General features: G+C 42.2%; 1 protein-coding gene across 3 annotated transcripts in view; it reads right to left on the bottom strand.

Annotated features, from left to right (window-relative positions):
* MTHFD1L (methylenetetrahydrofolate dehydrogenase (NADP+ dependent) 1 like) overlaps positions 1-16608 on the bottom strand; it is a 226996-nt gene that overhangs the window by 44996 nt on the left and 165392 nt on the right. For all 3 annotated transcript variants that reach the window (XM_077149268.1, XM_077149267.1, XM_077149269.1), the window contains exons 25-26: positions 7010-7117; positions 4976-5128 (exon numbers count right to left, since the gene is read on the bottom strand). In XM_077149268.1, the coding sequence (XP_077005383.1) occupies positions 4976-5128; positions 7010-7117 (261 nt within the window). The remainder of the gene's footprint in view (positions 1-4975; positions 5129-7009; positions 7118-16608) is intronic.

The following is a 16608-nucleotide window of genomic DNA, read 5'->3' as shown; positions in this document are numbered from 1 at the left end:
TAAACAGTCCTTGTAAATTATAGAAACTTAGAGGCAACATCAAAACAAAGTGACTACAAGACAAAGACCACCTGAATCTAAATTCTTTTTGGGGCAGGAGATTGTTTTTGAGAAGTTTCATCCACTGCTAGGTTTACTAAACATCACAAACCATAAGCTTTGAAGGAATTTTGGAAACACAACATGGTAATCTATACAATAAAGACCTGAAAAATCTTAAAAACAATTTGCTCTTTCTCTTTGTATCAAATACATTTTTTGATAAACTATTTCTTATAAAAAGGTTCTGTTTTTTCTGCTGGTTAAGAATCTTACATTATTTCGTGGCCTTGGATAATATGCTGGGAAGTATACACAAGCATGCTGTCACTTAAAAAAGAGCCACGAGTACAATATGATGTTTACTAAGAAGGAAGAAAGTTATTTTAGGAAGGTAAAATTAGCTACCTTAAAACAAGATAGGGTGCATGGGTGGTTCAAGGGTAGAATGCTCGCCTTTCAGGCAGGAGACCCGGGTTCAGTTCTTGGACCATGCACCGTCTCTCCCAAACAAAAACAAAAACAAAACAAGATAGAAGACCCTGCAAAGGCATGGAAGAACAGTAGAGCTGGACTTTAACATCCGTAAGTGACGCAATCTGTTTACTGGGAGCTGCTATAAACACTCTGAAACGTATGGGTGAACCTATCACACAAGTTAATGCTATCAACTGTTATTATTTTACTGTACTGACCAATGTCAATTAAATAGAACATGATGAAATAAATACATGGAAGACAGGGGTAAAAGTAAAGAAGTAGCTTGCTAAACGGGGAAGAGAAAAGAGCTGCACTCAGCAACATCTCATCATGTGATCTCATAGCCAGCCGTGTTAGAGAAGTGAACTGTGTTGGAATTCCCTATGTTCACACCTACTGGGTAGTTACTGGGGAGGGGTGCTCTCTGTCTCTCTTGAGGACACACTAAAATGACTTCTCCCTTGTTAAAAAGCATGTAAGGGGAGGAATAATGAGTCTTGTTTATCTCCATAAGGCTTAATGCATCTTGCTTGTGGTAAAAAGTATTCATGAATGAATGAATGAATGAGTGAGTGAACATGGCAGAAGAACTGAGACCCTTTCTGACTCTAAGGTCTCAGTTTAGATCTCTTTCCTGGCGTGGAGAGCTGGGTATGTATTTCGGATTCCAGCAGAGGCTAGAATCTTCTCTTCTGCCGGAGTCGGTCTCCCAGGGGCCCCGCTTGCCTCTCCTAGGCCACATCAGCAGGAAATCACCAGGCTCTGACCACACATGCTGACCAACCTTCGGTGCATAACAGCCCTCTATGGTGGGCCCAGAATGGGGTTGGGTGAGTACAAACCCAGCCCTTATTAGGAGCCCCTCGTCTCCGGGAGCCTATGTCCTGGTGCGCACGCGGCTTCCTGCTCTGTCATGGAAAGCAGACCTCAAAGGCTGTGGCTCTGAGCCATGGTTTCCTGACCTCCAGGAACTCCTTTAGTCAGACTCTGCTTCCTTCCCTGTTCCTGGCCTTCAATTGTCCCAGGGGGGTTTTGCCCCAGTGCACCAAGGCTCACTGCCCCTCCCCACTCCCCGTGAGGCTGCAGGGTGAACTTGGCCATGGCCGGGAGAGGTGATGACAGCTGCCAAGAGCCCTTCGGGACCATCAGGCAGCTCGTCTTAATGAAGAGTGCCGGCAGGAAGGATGGAGGGACTGGGCTTCCAGAACTGCTTCTGGCTCTTCCATGGCAGTGGATGAGGGGGTGGTAGCCTGGCCTGGGTTCATCTAGTGGCTCCAGAGGCTTTAAACTATAGGATGACTTTAATGATGGTTAAATGCTCAGAAACTAATTAAGGTATTGATAAAATTCAACATTTTACACCCAAACCATTTTCTTTGCTCACTTCTGGCTATCAACCTCCACTAGCTGGAAGCCGCCTGCAAGAGTGAAAAGTCTATTTTGGGGCTTCCCAGAGGACCCGGCAGGGTGCTTGCAGCATGCCGCCTGCCTGAATGAATGAATTTGCTGGGTGAACGACTGAGGGATTTGGAATTGGTACAGGGCATGACAGGACAAATTATGAAGGAGGCTCAATGTTTCCTCGACTATGGCCCCATTTCCTGTTCTGTGTGTGTGCCCCCCGCCCCCTGACTGGCGTTGTCTCCCCTGGGTCTGGGGTTCAGCCCTGCATGGTCCACTCTAGTCTTATTCCTAAGAAAGGGCCTGAGCCAAGGAAGTCGAGGATTCCGTGGGCACTGGGGCCATTCCCAGAAACATAAAGCAAGCTTGTCTCAGTACTCACTTCTGTTTACTGATGTATAATTACATTTTATACAATAAAACTTGCCTCTTCAGGCATCCCATTCTAAGAGTTTTGAAAAAGCTACAGAGTCAGTAAGCACCAGCACAAAGTTGGGGGGTACTTCCATCCCCCTCAATCCCCTTCCCGGGGCCCAAGCCCTGGTAAGCACCAGTCACAGTTTTTACCTGTAGTTTTGCTTCTTCTAAACATCATTCAGTAACCATTTTATCTGAACCCTTCTCCTTATACTATCAGCGTTGCTGCTATCCCTTCTCCCAACCTTGAGTCTCCTTCCCGGGCCTCTGACCGCTCCTTCCACACCCCTTGGAAAGCGCCCACAGTCTGCTCCAGGACTGATTTTTCAGGGTGTCGCCCTTTCCTTCTTCTCGTCTCCCACCTGCTTATCCTCGTCTCCCTCCCTGAACGACGACCGCCGGCACCTATCCGCTGAGCACTGCCCTCCTGTTCTCCCTTCCGAGGGTTGTGTCTGTATTTCTGATGGATTCACAGCTACGCTAAGGGTCCTGTCAACTCTTCATATTCTGTGTCTGAGCCAGACTCACATCTGGTCCTGCCAAACCGCCTCCTTCCTGTGTCGTTACGTGACCGATGCAGCATCATCCACAGACACCAACCTGGGAGCCGTTCCCAGATCCCCACGTGCAGGTGACCTTTCAGATATACGTCAAATCTGCCTCTGCTTTCCAAGTCTACCTCTGTGGACCCTGTGCTGACCTTGATCTTCTATAGCCTCACCTCCAAAGCTGATTTAATTGCTGTCCTTGGGTCTGTTTTTTTTTCCCCCTCTAAACATTCTCCACATTGCTGGCAGAGTTATATTTCTAAATTACATGTCAGACCACATTCTTCTTCTTCTTATAAAAAGCACACCCTATAGCGACTCCCCAGTGCTTATGGGATAAAATCCAACTTCCTTTGGATGGCATTTGAAATCCTTACCAGTTTGGCCCTGCCTGCTGCCCCAATCCTGTTTCTCAGCCTCACTGCCCTCACCTGACTCCAGGCACACCAGACTACCCTGGGAAGGGTACCCCATGCGCTTCTGTGCCTTTGAGATGGTGCTCTCTGCTTTCCTAGATTGGAGGTTGCACCTGGTATGAAGCATTCTGGATTCGCCCCCCTCCCCACCCCCAGCTGTTCCCTGTGCTGGGAGGTTGTTAGGGATGCCATGAGCCCTCTCCAGATGCAGCTGGACTGCTCAAACCCACGTCCAGTTCTCACTCTTAGAATCCCCATGCCACACATGCTGTAAGAATCCAAAAACTGTGTGTTGAAACCATTCTGCCCAATATTAGATCAAACGTGTAAATTGCAAGGCAAGAATTCTGAACTCTTTACTCATTCTATTGTTCAATTGCCTAATGATAGAGCCATGTTTTATTCAAAAATGTCTTGTTGTTTTGCTTTCCTTTCTCTGCTCTTCTCCATTCCCCTCACAGACAACCCGAAATTGCATAAACATCCTATGGCAAAATAGTCCCATCATGACAATGTCCCAAATAAGAACTTAAGGATCTACCAATGCACTAAATCGGGGGTTATCCCTGATGTGCTGAGATAGACAGTCCCCAAGGTGAAACACAGATTCCCCAGCCTTTTGGGTGGCTGGGCTGGTCCTGTCCAGCCTAACTTGCCTTCTCCATTTACCCCCATGTTGTACAATATTATGGGCAGGCACCGGGAATCGAACCTGGGTCTCCGGCGAATCGAACCTGGGTCTCGGGCGAATCGAACCCAGGTCTTCAGCATGGCAGGCGAGACTTCTGCCTGCTGAGCCACCATGGCCTGCCCCAATATTATCATTTTCAGTGGCATGGTGTGAAAGGGTTGACAAGCCTGGCACTCAGTCATTCTAGCATTTAAATGACAGTCTGAATTTCCCAAGTTCATCTCTTCCATGTTCTATGAGGGAAATCAGTTTTATGGCATTAGGGTCCCTGAACACATGATCTAAAACCAGACCCCAGATCACAAGGGGAATGGGTTTTGTGTGTGCAGGGGGGAGAGGGTGCTTAGAAAAATGGCAGAGATGGTTAATTACCCCCGTGCCCGTTTGAATCTATTATGTACCCCAGAAAAGCCATGCCCATCAATCCTCATTCGATATTGCCTGGTGGGAGCTTTTTAATTGTTTCCATGGAGATGTGACCCACTCAATTGTGAATGGTAACTTTTGATTAGGTGGTTTCCATGGAGATGCATCTCCACCCATTCAAGGTGGGTTTGTTTACTGGAGCCCTTTAAGTGGGAACCATTTTGGAAAAAGCTTGAGAGCAACCAGAACTGATGGAGCCAACAGAGCAGAGCCCTGGGGAAGCTGTTGAAGATTCCTGGAGAGAAAGCCGGCAGATATTGCCACGCGTCTTCCCAGCTGAGAGAGAAACCCTGAACATAATTGGCCTTCTTGAGCCTGGGTATCTTTCTCTGAATGCCTTAATTTAGATATTTTCACAGCCTTAGGACTTCAAACTTGGAACTTAATAAATTCCCCTTTTTAAAAGCTATTCTGTTTCAAGTATATCACATTCCAACAGCTTACAAACTAGAACACTCCCTAATATTTTGACTTACGAAAAGTTTGAAGAGCATAAGGATTTCAGGTGTCACGACAACCCAGACATGGAAGGTTTTTGGAGAATGTTCCTCACTTACCGTTCCGACCAGAGGGTAAATGAACCCAGCACCTATGCTGGCCCGGACATCACTGATGGGCAAAATGAAGCCCCGTGGCACACCCTTCTTGTCAGGTTCATGAGACAGAGAAAGGTGGGTCTTTGCCATGCAGATGGGCAAATTTCCAAAACCCTGTAGGAGAGGAAAGGAGAGGCGGTCACTGAATGCAAATGTTAGGCTGCTGTCCTTGTTGACCTTGCATGTTATAGCACCCCTGCAGCAGCAGGATGTGGGCCCAGACCCAGGCATGCAGGGGTATCTTACTGCCTGTTCACTGGATAAGTGAGGAGGGCAAGACTCATGTCCATAAACACGACAGAGCAGGCTGAGGGTGTCCACTGATAATCTGGGAGAGTCTCCTTAAGAGAAGGCGCCAATATGCACATGTTTGGGGAAAAGGGTAGCTCTTTAATAGACAGGGCAGAAGCCACGGCTGCAGCTGGGAAACCATTTTCCAAGGCTATTAATATCTGGGACGCTGAGAGGTAATCTGGAGAAAGAATCTGGAACGAGGTTTCGGCCACATTGCTCATTCGAACTTTCGTGGAGTTGGTCAGGAAGAAAAGAGTCCTTTGTGGCGTTTATGACTCAGCGCTATTTGATCTGTGATTACATTACAGTGACTAAGATGAGGTCACTCTGTAAGCCTCTGATTTTTAAGGACCAAAGGCTCAGCCTGACCCCGAGTCCGAGGGGTAAAAGGGCAGGAAGTCACGCGTGGCCAGCACAAAAAGGACAGTGTCCCCCGAGCCTGGCTCTGATTAAATCGTACATAGTTCTCCTTTAGGGACTTTCTGCTCGTTAATTATGACCACATATTTGACACATAGCTACTAAGGAATATTCCCTTGGTAGGCAGACAGAGATAAAAGGAATGTAATTTTCAGAGGTAAACCTTGTAGAGTATCTTAGGATTCAACTTAAAACAATTTGGAAGAACATAAAGTATTATCAACTAAGAGGTGGGGCACTGTCTTTGTGACATCCCTTCTCTTAAATGTGGATAAGAATTCTTCTCAGAGACAATCATGATTGCACTGCACATTTATGAAATGGGACTTCATAAATAAATACTGAAATAATTTCCATGAACTGATAATGGGTTTGCTGATTTAAAATTTTGCCATTAGGGATATTTAAAAAGCCACTCTGCCATATACCTTCACTGTACTACACTGTAACTGATAGGTTAAAACCTCAAAAAAAAAAAAAAAAGAGGGAAGGCTTAATATTAGAATAAGTGACAGTCCTCATATAGCTTTATTAAAAACTCATGACACAGGCCTTACTGACACATTTCCCTGCATATGGGTGACAATTTCATCACAGAACAGTGCCAGGAGGCAGAGCAGTATTTGGGAATGCCTCATTTTAAAGGACAAGCTGAGAGCACACATGGACAAGTCTAAGAAAAAAATCAAATTACTGATGGTCTCACCAACCCTGGGATGACAATCTGGTTGGCTACGGTAGTATTTAACAAAATGCCAACTTGTGATTTGCAAACAGGATTAAAGCATTGGAGAACTAAAAAAATTAATAGCTCAATCATACTTAGGGGTCTTCAATCTGGGTGAAGAACCTCAGCCACTCACCAAGCAGCCCATCTTTATATGCTGAGGCCCAACTTGGCACTATGCTAGCATTTTTAAGGTAGGAGAGGTTTGCGATGACGCCACAGCCTACACTTAAGGACAGTTTCAGTCTTTCCCTGTTGGGAGGCACTAAAGATCACACACCACATTGCTCTGAAGCCTGTGTACCCCAGTATCAGACATTCTTATAAGCCCAAAAGTCCACGGTGCATCCTTCAGAGGGTTTAAACCTTTATCCTAACGTTCTAAATATAGTTATGACACAATCCTAAGATATTTCCTCAATCTTTGAGGACAGAAAAAAGACTAAACCAAGTTCAGCTGGTGATATACATGCCATTCCTCAAGTCAAGGTGCATATTTTACAAACCGAAGGTGGATTTTTTCCTAAAGGTTCATTCATTCATTCATTCATTACCTGTTGAGTGTAGCGATCTATTTTGGATTGTGCCTCAGGTGAGAGTTCTATATCCTTGGCTCCATAGACAGACTGAGCAATGGTCCTTATCTTTTCCACAATTGGAAGCTGAAGAAACACAAAGGATAATAAAACCATGAACTTTGAACTGGTTAAAGAATTAAATGAAAGAATGCATGTTTTCTGTAATTGTTTTAAAATCCCCTATGTCCCCCTCAGCACCATGACAGGCATAACCAACACCCTCTTCTCCTTCTATCAACCCTTCTATTACTGAGATTTTCAGATCAGAGGCCAGCTGGCAAGTAAGAAGCCTCAGGTGGGGTAGCCAATTGAGAAGCTGCTTGTTTGGTCAAACGTTGATTACAATTTTGCCATTAAGTATATTAAAAAAAAAAACACTCTGCCATATATCTTCACTATATTACACTATAACTGACAGGTTAAAACCAAAAAAAAAAAAAGAGAGGGAAGGCTTTAACATTAGAATAAATGACAGTCCTCATGTAGCTTTATTAAAAACTCGTAACACTGGCCTTATTTACACATTTCACTGCATATGGGTGACAATTTCATCACAGAACAATGCCAGTAGGCAGATTGGTGTTTGGGAATGCCTCATTTTAAAGGACAAGCTGAGAGCACACATGGAGAGTTCTAAGCAAAAAAACACATTTCTTTATGTAGCTTATTCTACACTTTTTCATGTCAGAACAAGAGTCTCCTAACTAAATACTTGGTGCTGGTTTTTAAGTTGGGTCTGAACACTAGTTATAAGATAGAGACAGTGGCAATAATGAAGAACAGGTATGTACTTTGGGGGGAGCGGAAATGGGTTGAGACTTTAATGAATAAAAATGCTGATGTCATCAAACACATTTGTGGGAAACCAGAGGTGAATCTACTATCACTTTAGCAATTATGAGAAATCATGGAGAATGGGAAAAAATGAGAGAAGTCTAGATATGGACAAATAAGGAGGTGGGGGAAATGCTTTCTATAATGCTAGATGGAAAACATGGACACAAATTGCTGCTAAAATATGAGAAGTGATCTTAAGAACTAAGAGTGGTTCATTACAAAAGGGATATACCATATATGAAAAGTATCCCTAATTCAAGCAAAGCATTTGACAAGATTTTACTGCAGGTAGAAAAATATATAGGTGTATGCAGTCCTTGGATCTACTCTTTTGTCAACAACTGCTGAAATAAGGGCTGAAAAAATGAATGTCAACCAAGCCTGAACTCTCTTCTGGTCTGCCTCAAGGACTGTGCTTGGCAATGGACATACCAACAATTAGATGCATCTCTGCCAATAAACACAGAAAGAAGTGTTTTCCAACAGGGAAAATAACAGCTAGTCATTGCCAACCTCTTAACCCTGACAGAATCCCAAGCTGCTTTAAAATGTGTTTTTATTACTATAGTTTTCCATGCTGCACAGTTTTCCTGTGGTCTAGAACTTAAATACTGGACGTTTCAACAAATGAAAAAAAAAATGAAGGTGTTTTAATGGAGAGAATCATTTTATTCACAAATGACTCATTACTGTATAAAAATGCCCATCATTTCTTAAAAAAAATTTTTTATTGTGAAAAATAACATTTATACAAAAAAAATCCCAATAAATTTCAAAGCACACTGCAACAATCAGTTGCAGAACAGATTTCAGAATTTGATATGGGCTACAGGTCCACAAAAAAACAACAAAAATGTAGGTTTCTACTTCTAGCTGCTCCCAGACAATGGAGACTAAAAGAAAAATCAATATAATGATTCAGCAATCATACTCATCTGTTAAAACCTATCTTCTCTATATAACTCCCCCTTCTCCTTTGATCTTTCTTCCAATCTTTAGGGTTATTTGGGTTATACCCATTCTAGGTTTTCCATGTTGGAAAGGGCTGTTGATAAAATGGGATAGGGGGATGGAACCAGCTGAGCTTCTAACATTTGTTAGCACCATTCAAGCACAATCACATGGTCACATTGTAAAAGCTATATGGCTATACAATTGTCTTTAAGAATCAAGGCTACTAGAACAGAGTTCAACAGTTTTAAGTGCTTCCCTCTAGCCACTCTAACACACTATATACTTAAAAGGGATATCTATATAGTGCATAAGAATAACCTCCAGGATAACCTCTAGACTCTGTTTGAAATCTCGAAGCTACTGAGACTTTATTTTGTCTCATTCCTCTCTTCCCCCTTTTGGCCATGAAGGTTTTCTCAGCCCCATGATGCTGTATCCCGACTCATCTCTGGAGTCCTGCCCTACATTATTGCCAGGAAGATTTATACCCCTGAGAGTCATGTCTCACATAGTGGGGAGGGCAGTGAGTTTATTTCCTGAGGGCAGGGGAATTATACAGAGAAGATAGGGTTTAACAGATGAGTATGATTGCCGAATCATTATATTGATTTTTCTTTTAGTCTCCATTGTCTGGGAGCAGCTAGAAATAAAAACCTACTTTTTTTGTTTGTTTGTTTGTTTTTGTGGACCTGTAGCCCATCCCAAATTCTGAAATCTGTTCTGCAACTAATTGTTGCAGTGTGCTTTGAAATTTATTGGGTTTTTTCACAATAAAAAAAAATTTTTTTTTAAAGAAATGATGGGCATTTATATAGTAATGAGTCACCTCATTTATGAATAAAATGATTCTCTCCATTAAAACACCTTCATTTTTTTTTTCATTTGTTGAAACGTCCAGTATTTAAGTTCTAGACCACAGGAAAACTGTGCAGCATGGAAAACTATAGTAATAAAAACACATTTTAAAGCAGCTTGGGATTCTGTCAGGGTAAAGAGCTTGGCAATGACTAGCTGTGGTCTTACAGAGAGAGGCCACATCTGAGCAACAAAAGAGGTTCTCTGAGGGTGACTCTTAGGCATAATTATAAGTAGGCTTAGCTTCTCCTTTCCAGGAATAAGTTTCAGAGGGTCAAACCCCAAGATCAAGGGCTTTGCCTATTGAATTCGTTGTCCCCACTGCTTGTGATAGAGAAGTTGAATATTTCTTCCTTTCTTGCCAGTTCCCCAAGGGGACTTTAATGCCAATCATTTCAACCTTAATCTCTCAGTTGCAATCCCAATACATAGCCCAAGAGCGTTTTTTTTTGTTACTTGGAAGGCCAAATTTTAAAATTCAATATGCAAGAAAAATGGCACAATTAGGATAATTCTGAAAATAAACTGAGAACCAAAAACAAAACCACAAAGATAGGGGAATCACCCTACCAACTATCAATCATACTACAAAGGGATGCTGATTAACCCCTGTGATATTGGCACTGAATAGATGAATTAATCAATGGAAGAGAAGAATGAGATAGATAGCTCTACATATATGGGATAGAATATAACAGAAGTACCATAAACCAACAGGGTAAGAAACTATCTGACTGACTTCCCAATAGAGGGAAAAGAAAATTAGATTCCTACCTCACACCAGGTTCCCAAATAAATCCAATATGGAACAAAGGCCTAAACTTGAAAATTAAAACTCTAAATTGACTGGCAGAAATCACTGGGAAGTCCCTTTATAATCTTGAGGTAGGAAAGACTTCTTAAACAAGCTAACAACAGAATAAACCATCCAAGTTTTATAAATGACTACATCACAATTAAAACTTCCTTTATGAAAAAAGACATTACATACAAGGGATAGACTGGGAGAAGATATTTGCATATATGTGCGAGCTTGCATATATGTGTGCTGCTGGGGGCAGGAGGACTGTCTCTCTTCTATTTGGCTAACACATGTGGGCTGGATTGGAAACTGCTATGTACCCTCGAAAAGCCATGCTCTTTCAATCCAATCTGGGTGCAGACTTATTCTGGAGACATGACCCCCCCAAAAAACAGGGTGGGATATTTTTATTAGATTATCTTTGTGGAGACGTGGCTCTGTGCATTCAAGGTGGTTCTTAATTAGTTTACTAGAGTCCTTAAAACAGCTCATGGAGAGAGAGCTCAGAGCTGACATAGAGCAGAAAGATGAAACCAGGACACAGACATTTGAAGATACTAAGCTACAAGATGAAATCTGGAGTTTGCCCGAGAGAAGCTAAGTGAGGATCCACAGATGCTGAGAGAGAAAGCCATTGGAGACAGGAGCTGAGAGAGCTGTTTGAAACCAGAAGCCAGGAGAGAGGGCCAGCAGACGTCGCCTATGCCTTGACCTGTAACAGAGAAACCCGAACTCAATCGGTCTTTCTTGAATAACGGTATCTTTTTGTCGGTACCTTTAATTTGGACATTTTCATGGACCTAGAATGGTAAATTTGTAACCTAATAAATCCCCTTTGTAGAAACCAACCCATTTCTGGTATATTGCATTCTGGCAGCTTTAGCAAACCAAAACACCATGTAACCACTCTGAATCTGTTTCCTCATTCCTAAAGTGGGGATGCGAATAGTCTACTGTACATATTTTACTGTAAGCACTGAAGCTATGCAGAGAAAGCACACTGTAAATGTTGTGCTATAGAAACCATAAGTACTATGGTTATGGAGGGAGGGGCAGGAGGGCTGAGCAAAGGAATGGTGTTTTCTCTGAAAGTACAACAACAAAACAGTGGCTATTACTGCTCCCAACATAGTTGAATATAGTGCATTATTTACCGAAGTCTAGATTATGACTTGAAAACAAAAAGCCAGTGCGAGGTTGTTCTATTATGATAATAACGAAAGAAAAACTCACGCAAAGTGACAGCAAATGGACGACGAGTGAAAGAATCAGCGTGAGCAGGCATCTAATCTGATGTATGATTATTTAAAAATGAAAAAGCTTCATTTTAAGAAAAATATTTTCTTAGTTAATGATGAAAAGGTTTTCCTTTTTAATGTTATTTGACAGTGTTCTGGAACTATCGCGTGGGTGCCTGGCTGACCTCGAGTAGCTGTGGTTTTATTTCCCAGAGGAGAACCACAGCCATCGCAGGGTCAGACAATGCAGGCGGGAGCTGTGCTGCAGAAACGACCTGGGCGACCTCAGCTCAGGAAGCCTCTGCGGCCACATCTAACAGAGCCTGGGACAATGCCCCATCACCCTCAGCACCCCGGGAGGGACTCCTGCAGCAAGCAACACACCAGGCACAGCATCTCAACTCACAGACCAAAGGTCCCCGGGGACTCCTACAAATTTTCTCTTTCCCTACATTTGCAAGGAAATAAACGAAATGTCTATCTTGGTGGACGTATCTTTTTTGGGTTTAATATAAAAACTAAAAGCCGCCCTGATAAGATCACATGCCCCTTTGCATACAGTGCAAATTTATATTGTATCAGCAGGCAAGTAATTTCCTGCCTTTTTTTTTTTTTTTAGCTTGTTTCGGGGGAGAAGTATAAGTTTTAAAGAAAAAAAAAACAGTCAAGCTTGGTCAAATGATCTGAACCTGAACTTGATATTAGTTGCACTGTGCTGTGGTCAATGATAGCTTCACAGAACAAATGCGAAAGTAAAAGAACTTACAAGGATTGACACTTGAACTCCTCTCAGGACCCCTTACCCTGTCTATGTAAATAGTAATCCACCACAACCTTTATCCTTATATTCCTAGTGCTTATGCCTTCCATAAATGTCTACTGCACGCACCAAAAAAGATTCCATGGTGAGTGCTAGCCACATATCATGTGTACAGAGAGCTGCATACTTGACAGGAAAGGAACTTCCAAATGTGTGGGGTTGATGAGGCACAGTAACAAGCATGAGGTAACGGCGTGTGCTAAGGGATCCAGATAAACCCTCAGAGTTCCTATTAAACTCTGAAGATGGATTGCAGGGGAAAGAAGGGGAATAGGTAGAAGGTGTCAAGATATAAGAAGGAATTTCAATAGAGTCTGGAAGGACGGAAAGGGTTTCAACAAGGAAAGACAACAAATAAGGACTTTATTACGTGAAAGGGAAGGCAGAAGTGGGTAGTGGCAAATGCAGGGCAGGAACTGGAAATAGGGCGTGTTCTGTTGCTACTTTGTTAACACACAATTATTTATCATTAAAGAGTGACTTCCCGAAGCCTGATTAATATCTTGAATCATTTTTGAACAAGTGCTGTGTTGAGTGTACATATACTAGGAATATAATCCCAAACATTCCTCATGAACCCCTCACAAAATTTCTTAAATGTAAGCTTAGGGAAGTGAACAACTCTAGACCAGAGCTGTCCACTCTAAGTGGACATTTCTGCACTGAGGGAAATGTTCCCTGTCTGTGCTTCCTGGTCTAGTAGCCTCACCTGCCCCCTAAGCACCTGAAATGTGGCTAGTGCACAAGTGAGGAAGTGAATTCTTAATTGCATTTATTTTCAGTTAATTTAAATAGCCCCATATGGCCAGCGGTTATCGCATTGGGCAATGCAGGGCTAGAAAACATCTATGAGCAAACATACTCTTTGCATAGAGTGGGCACCCCGAAATACTAGCAGAGTGAAGCCACCAAGGTAAGTTAAAGGATTGGCAGCCTTCGTGCTTTATTATACAGACATCTCGTAGATATGAGGATCTGCGTTCCAAGAAGCTGCATTGCTTTAAAGTTAGATGGTGCAGATTTCTTGAAAAGGTTCTGGGAATAATTGTTCAAATTATAAAATTAAAATTATTTAAGATCCTTTTTTTTTTAGTGGAATGAAACTGAAATGCTTACTCAAAAGTAGTTATTTAAATTTTGAAGGTTTTTTTTTTTTGGTAACACTAATGTGGACCAAAATAAAGTGAAAAAGAACAAAAGTTAAAACAAAGCTGCTAGAAATAGAAGAAAATAAAAACGCTATGAAGGGTTTATAAAAGAAGAGTCTCATCTTACTTGGGGGTAAGCTTCTGAAGCCAGGGACCCTGAAAATCTCATAGAGGGCCCATGCTAACATTGCACACGGTTTTAAATACTCTGCTAGCTCTTAAGTCTGTACAGTTTTCTGAAGGGTCGCAGCAGATGGCTCTCTTCAGCCCACACCAAACGAAGTTGTTGACATGCAGTATGGGCCAAGCTGAAAGAGAAAGCCACCGTTCTTTTGTTTCGCCAAGGCCACTGAGCTGAATTCATGTAGAATGTTCCTATGAATATGGAAACATATTCCAATTCTTATACAACATATAAAGACGAGGATCAATGAAACTGTTGTGTAGAAGTCTCTGGACACAGTAATTCTTTCAATTTGTATTTTGTTTCTTAAACAGAGCATACAGCTAAAATGATCTACAAACATAGATGTGTTAGTTAGATTCAGTTGTCAACTTGGCCAGGTGAGCATACCTAGTCTTGTTGCTGCAGACAAGCCAATGGTATGTGAACCTCATTTGTTGCCAATTATATCTGCAGTCGGCTAGGAGGCGTGTCTGCTGCAATGCGTGACGTTTGACTTAATTGGCTGGTGCTTAAATGAGAGAGCGCCAAGTAGCACAGCCTAAGCAGCTCGGCATTCCTCATGTCAGCACTTGCAGCTCAGCCCAGGCCTTTGGAGATGCAGAAAGAAGTCACCCCGGGGAAAGTTGTTGGAACCCAGGGGCCTGGAGAGAAGACCAGCAGAGACCATCCTGTGCCTTCCATGTAATAAAGAACCTCAGTGGAAAGTTAGCTGCCTTTCCTCTGAAGAACCAACAAAATAAATCCCCTTTTATTAAAAGCCAATCCGTCTCTGGTGTGTTGCATTCTGGCAGCTAGCAAACCAGAACAATAGATTAGTAAACATCCTTTTCTGTACTTAAGGTGAAAGTGTAACATAAAATCGTCAGTGTGAACTGATGTGATGCTGAGCCAGCCCAGGGTGACGGTCACCTGGTGTCCTGGGAGCGGCTCCTGGTAACCGAGAGCCCCAGTCCTGCATCTCCGACACAAAGCACAGCCTGGGCAGAGACCAGCACACCCACTCACCCAAAGTGTACCCACCGATCTCCATGGGTCTGCACGGGGCGGCTCTGAGCCCTGAGCAGCTGGCTTACCCTGGAGACCTCTAAAGGGATCCTATCCACCCACACAGCATCAACCAGGGCCTGGAAAAGGCAGAAAGGCTCAGCACCAGAAAATCTGCATTTCGGCAACATGCAGTGATGACACTAAGTAATTGACTTGGGCAATCTTCTCTTACTTTCAAATGGAACATCCCAGCAATGTCAAATGTATAGAATATAGAGGAACAGCTGAATTTTTTTTTTATTTATGAAACATAACCACATACAAACACAAACATTCTTACTGTATCATCATTCCATTCTTGTTATATAACCAGTAACTCAATATCATCACATAGTTGTATATTCATCATCATAATCATTTCTTAGAACATTCACATCAATTCAGAAAAAGAAATGAAAAGAAAATAGAAAAATATTCATACATACCATACCCCTTACCCCTCCCCTTCATTGATCACTAGCATTTCAATCTACTAAATTAATTTTAACAATTGTTCCCCCTATTATTTATTTTTATTCCATATTTTTTACTCATCTGTTGATAAGGTAGATAGAAGGGGCATCAGACGCAAGGTTTTCACAACCACAGTCACATTGCAAAAGCTGTATCATTATACAATCTTCTTCAAGAAACATGGCTGTTGGAACACAGCTCTACATTTTCAGGCACTTCCCTCCAGCCTCTCCATTACACCTTAACTAAACAGGTGATATCTATTTAATGCATAAGAATAACCTCCAGGATAACCTTTCGACTCTGTTTGGAATCTCTCAGCCACTGACACTTTATTTTGTCTCATATCACTCTTCCCCCTTTTGGTCGAGAAGGTTTTCTCAATACCCTAATTTGAGTCCCAGCTCATTCTAGGATTTCTGTCCCACATTGCCAGGAAGGTCCACACTCCTGGGAGGCATGTCCCATGTAGAGAGAGGGAGGGCATTGAGTTTGCTTGTTGTGTTGGCTGAGAGAGAGAGAGGCCATATCTGAGCAACAGAAGAGGTTCTCTTGGATGTGACTCTTAGGCCTAATTTTAGGTAGGCTTGATCTATCCTTTGTGGGGTTAAGTTTCATATGAACAAACCCCAAGATTGGGGGCTCAGCCTATTGCTTTGGTTGTCCCCACTGTGAGAATATCAAGAATTCCCAACTTGGGGAAGTTGAATTTTTCCCCTTTCTCACCATTCCCCCAAGGGGACATTGCAAATACTTTTTTATTCACTGTTCAAATCACTCTGGGATTTATTGGGGCATCGCTCTGGACATACATACAAAATCTCATGCCCTACTCAAGGTTCCAAGTACTATGGTGTTCAATTAAGCTGTTCACATAAGTTATATTAGGAAATGCACTAGTCAAAATATAAATTTCATTCCAAATAAACATTTTTGCTTTAGTCTCACACGTAAGTTAAAGTTCTAAAATATTGATTACTGTCTATTTTTAACACCCTGCAGTATTGATATTTCTTTGTTCTTCTTCATGCAAAAACATTTTTAATTTTGTACATTTAGTCACTGTCATTATACACTCTAGGCATTCCTAGATTATACCATCTCAGTCCTTACTGGCTATCTTTCCTTCTGATTTTATTTGGAACAGCTGATTTTAAAGATCCCACATAGCCCAAACGAGTAAAAGGTCTGAGAAGGTGGATACTCTTCCTGGGATACTAAACTTCAGGTGATT

The sequence above is a fragment of the Tamandua tetradactyla genome, chromosome 2, assembly GCF_023851605.1.
Source record: "Tamandua tetradactyla isolate mTamTet1 chromosome 2, mTamTet1.pri, whole genome shotgun sequence".
NCBI classification, from domain to species: domain Eukaryota; kingdom Metazoa; phylum Chordata; class Mammalia; order Pilosa; family Myrmecophagidae; genus Tamandua; species Tamandua tetradactyla.
Note: the sequence above shows the minus strand (reverse complement) of the source record. Positions and strands in the feature narration are given on the sequence as shown.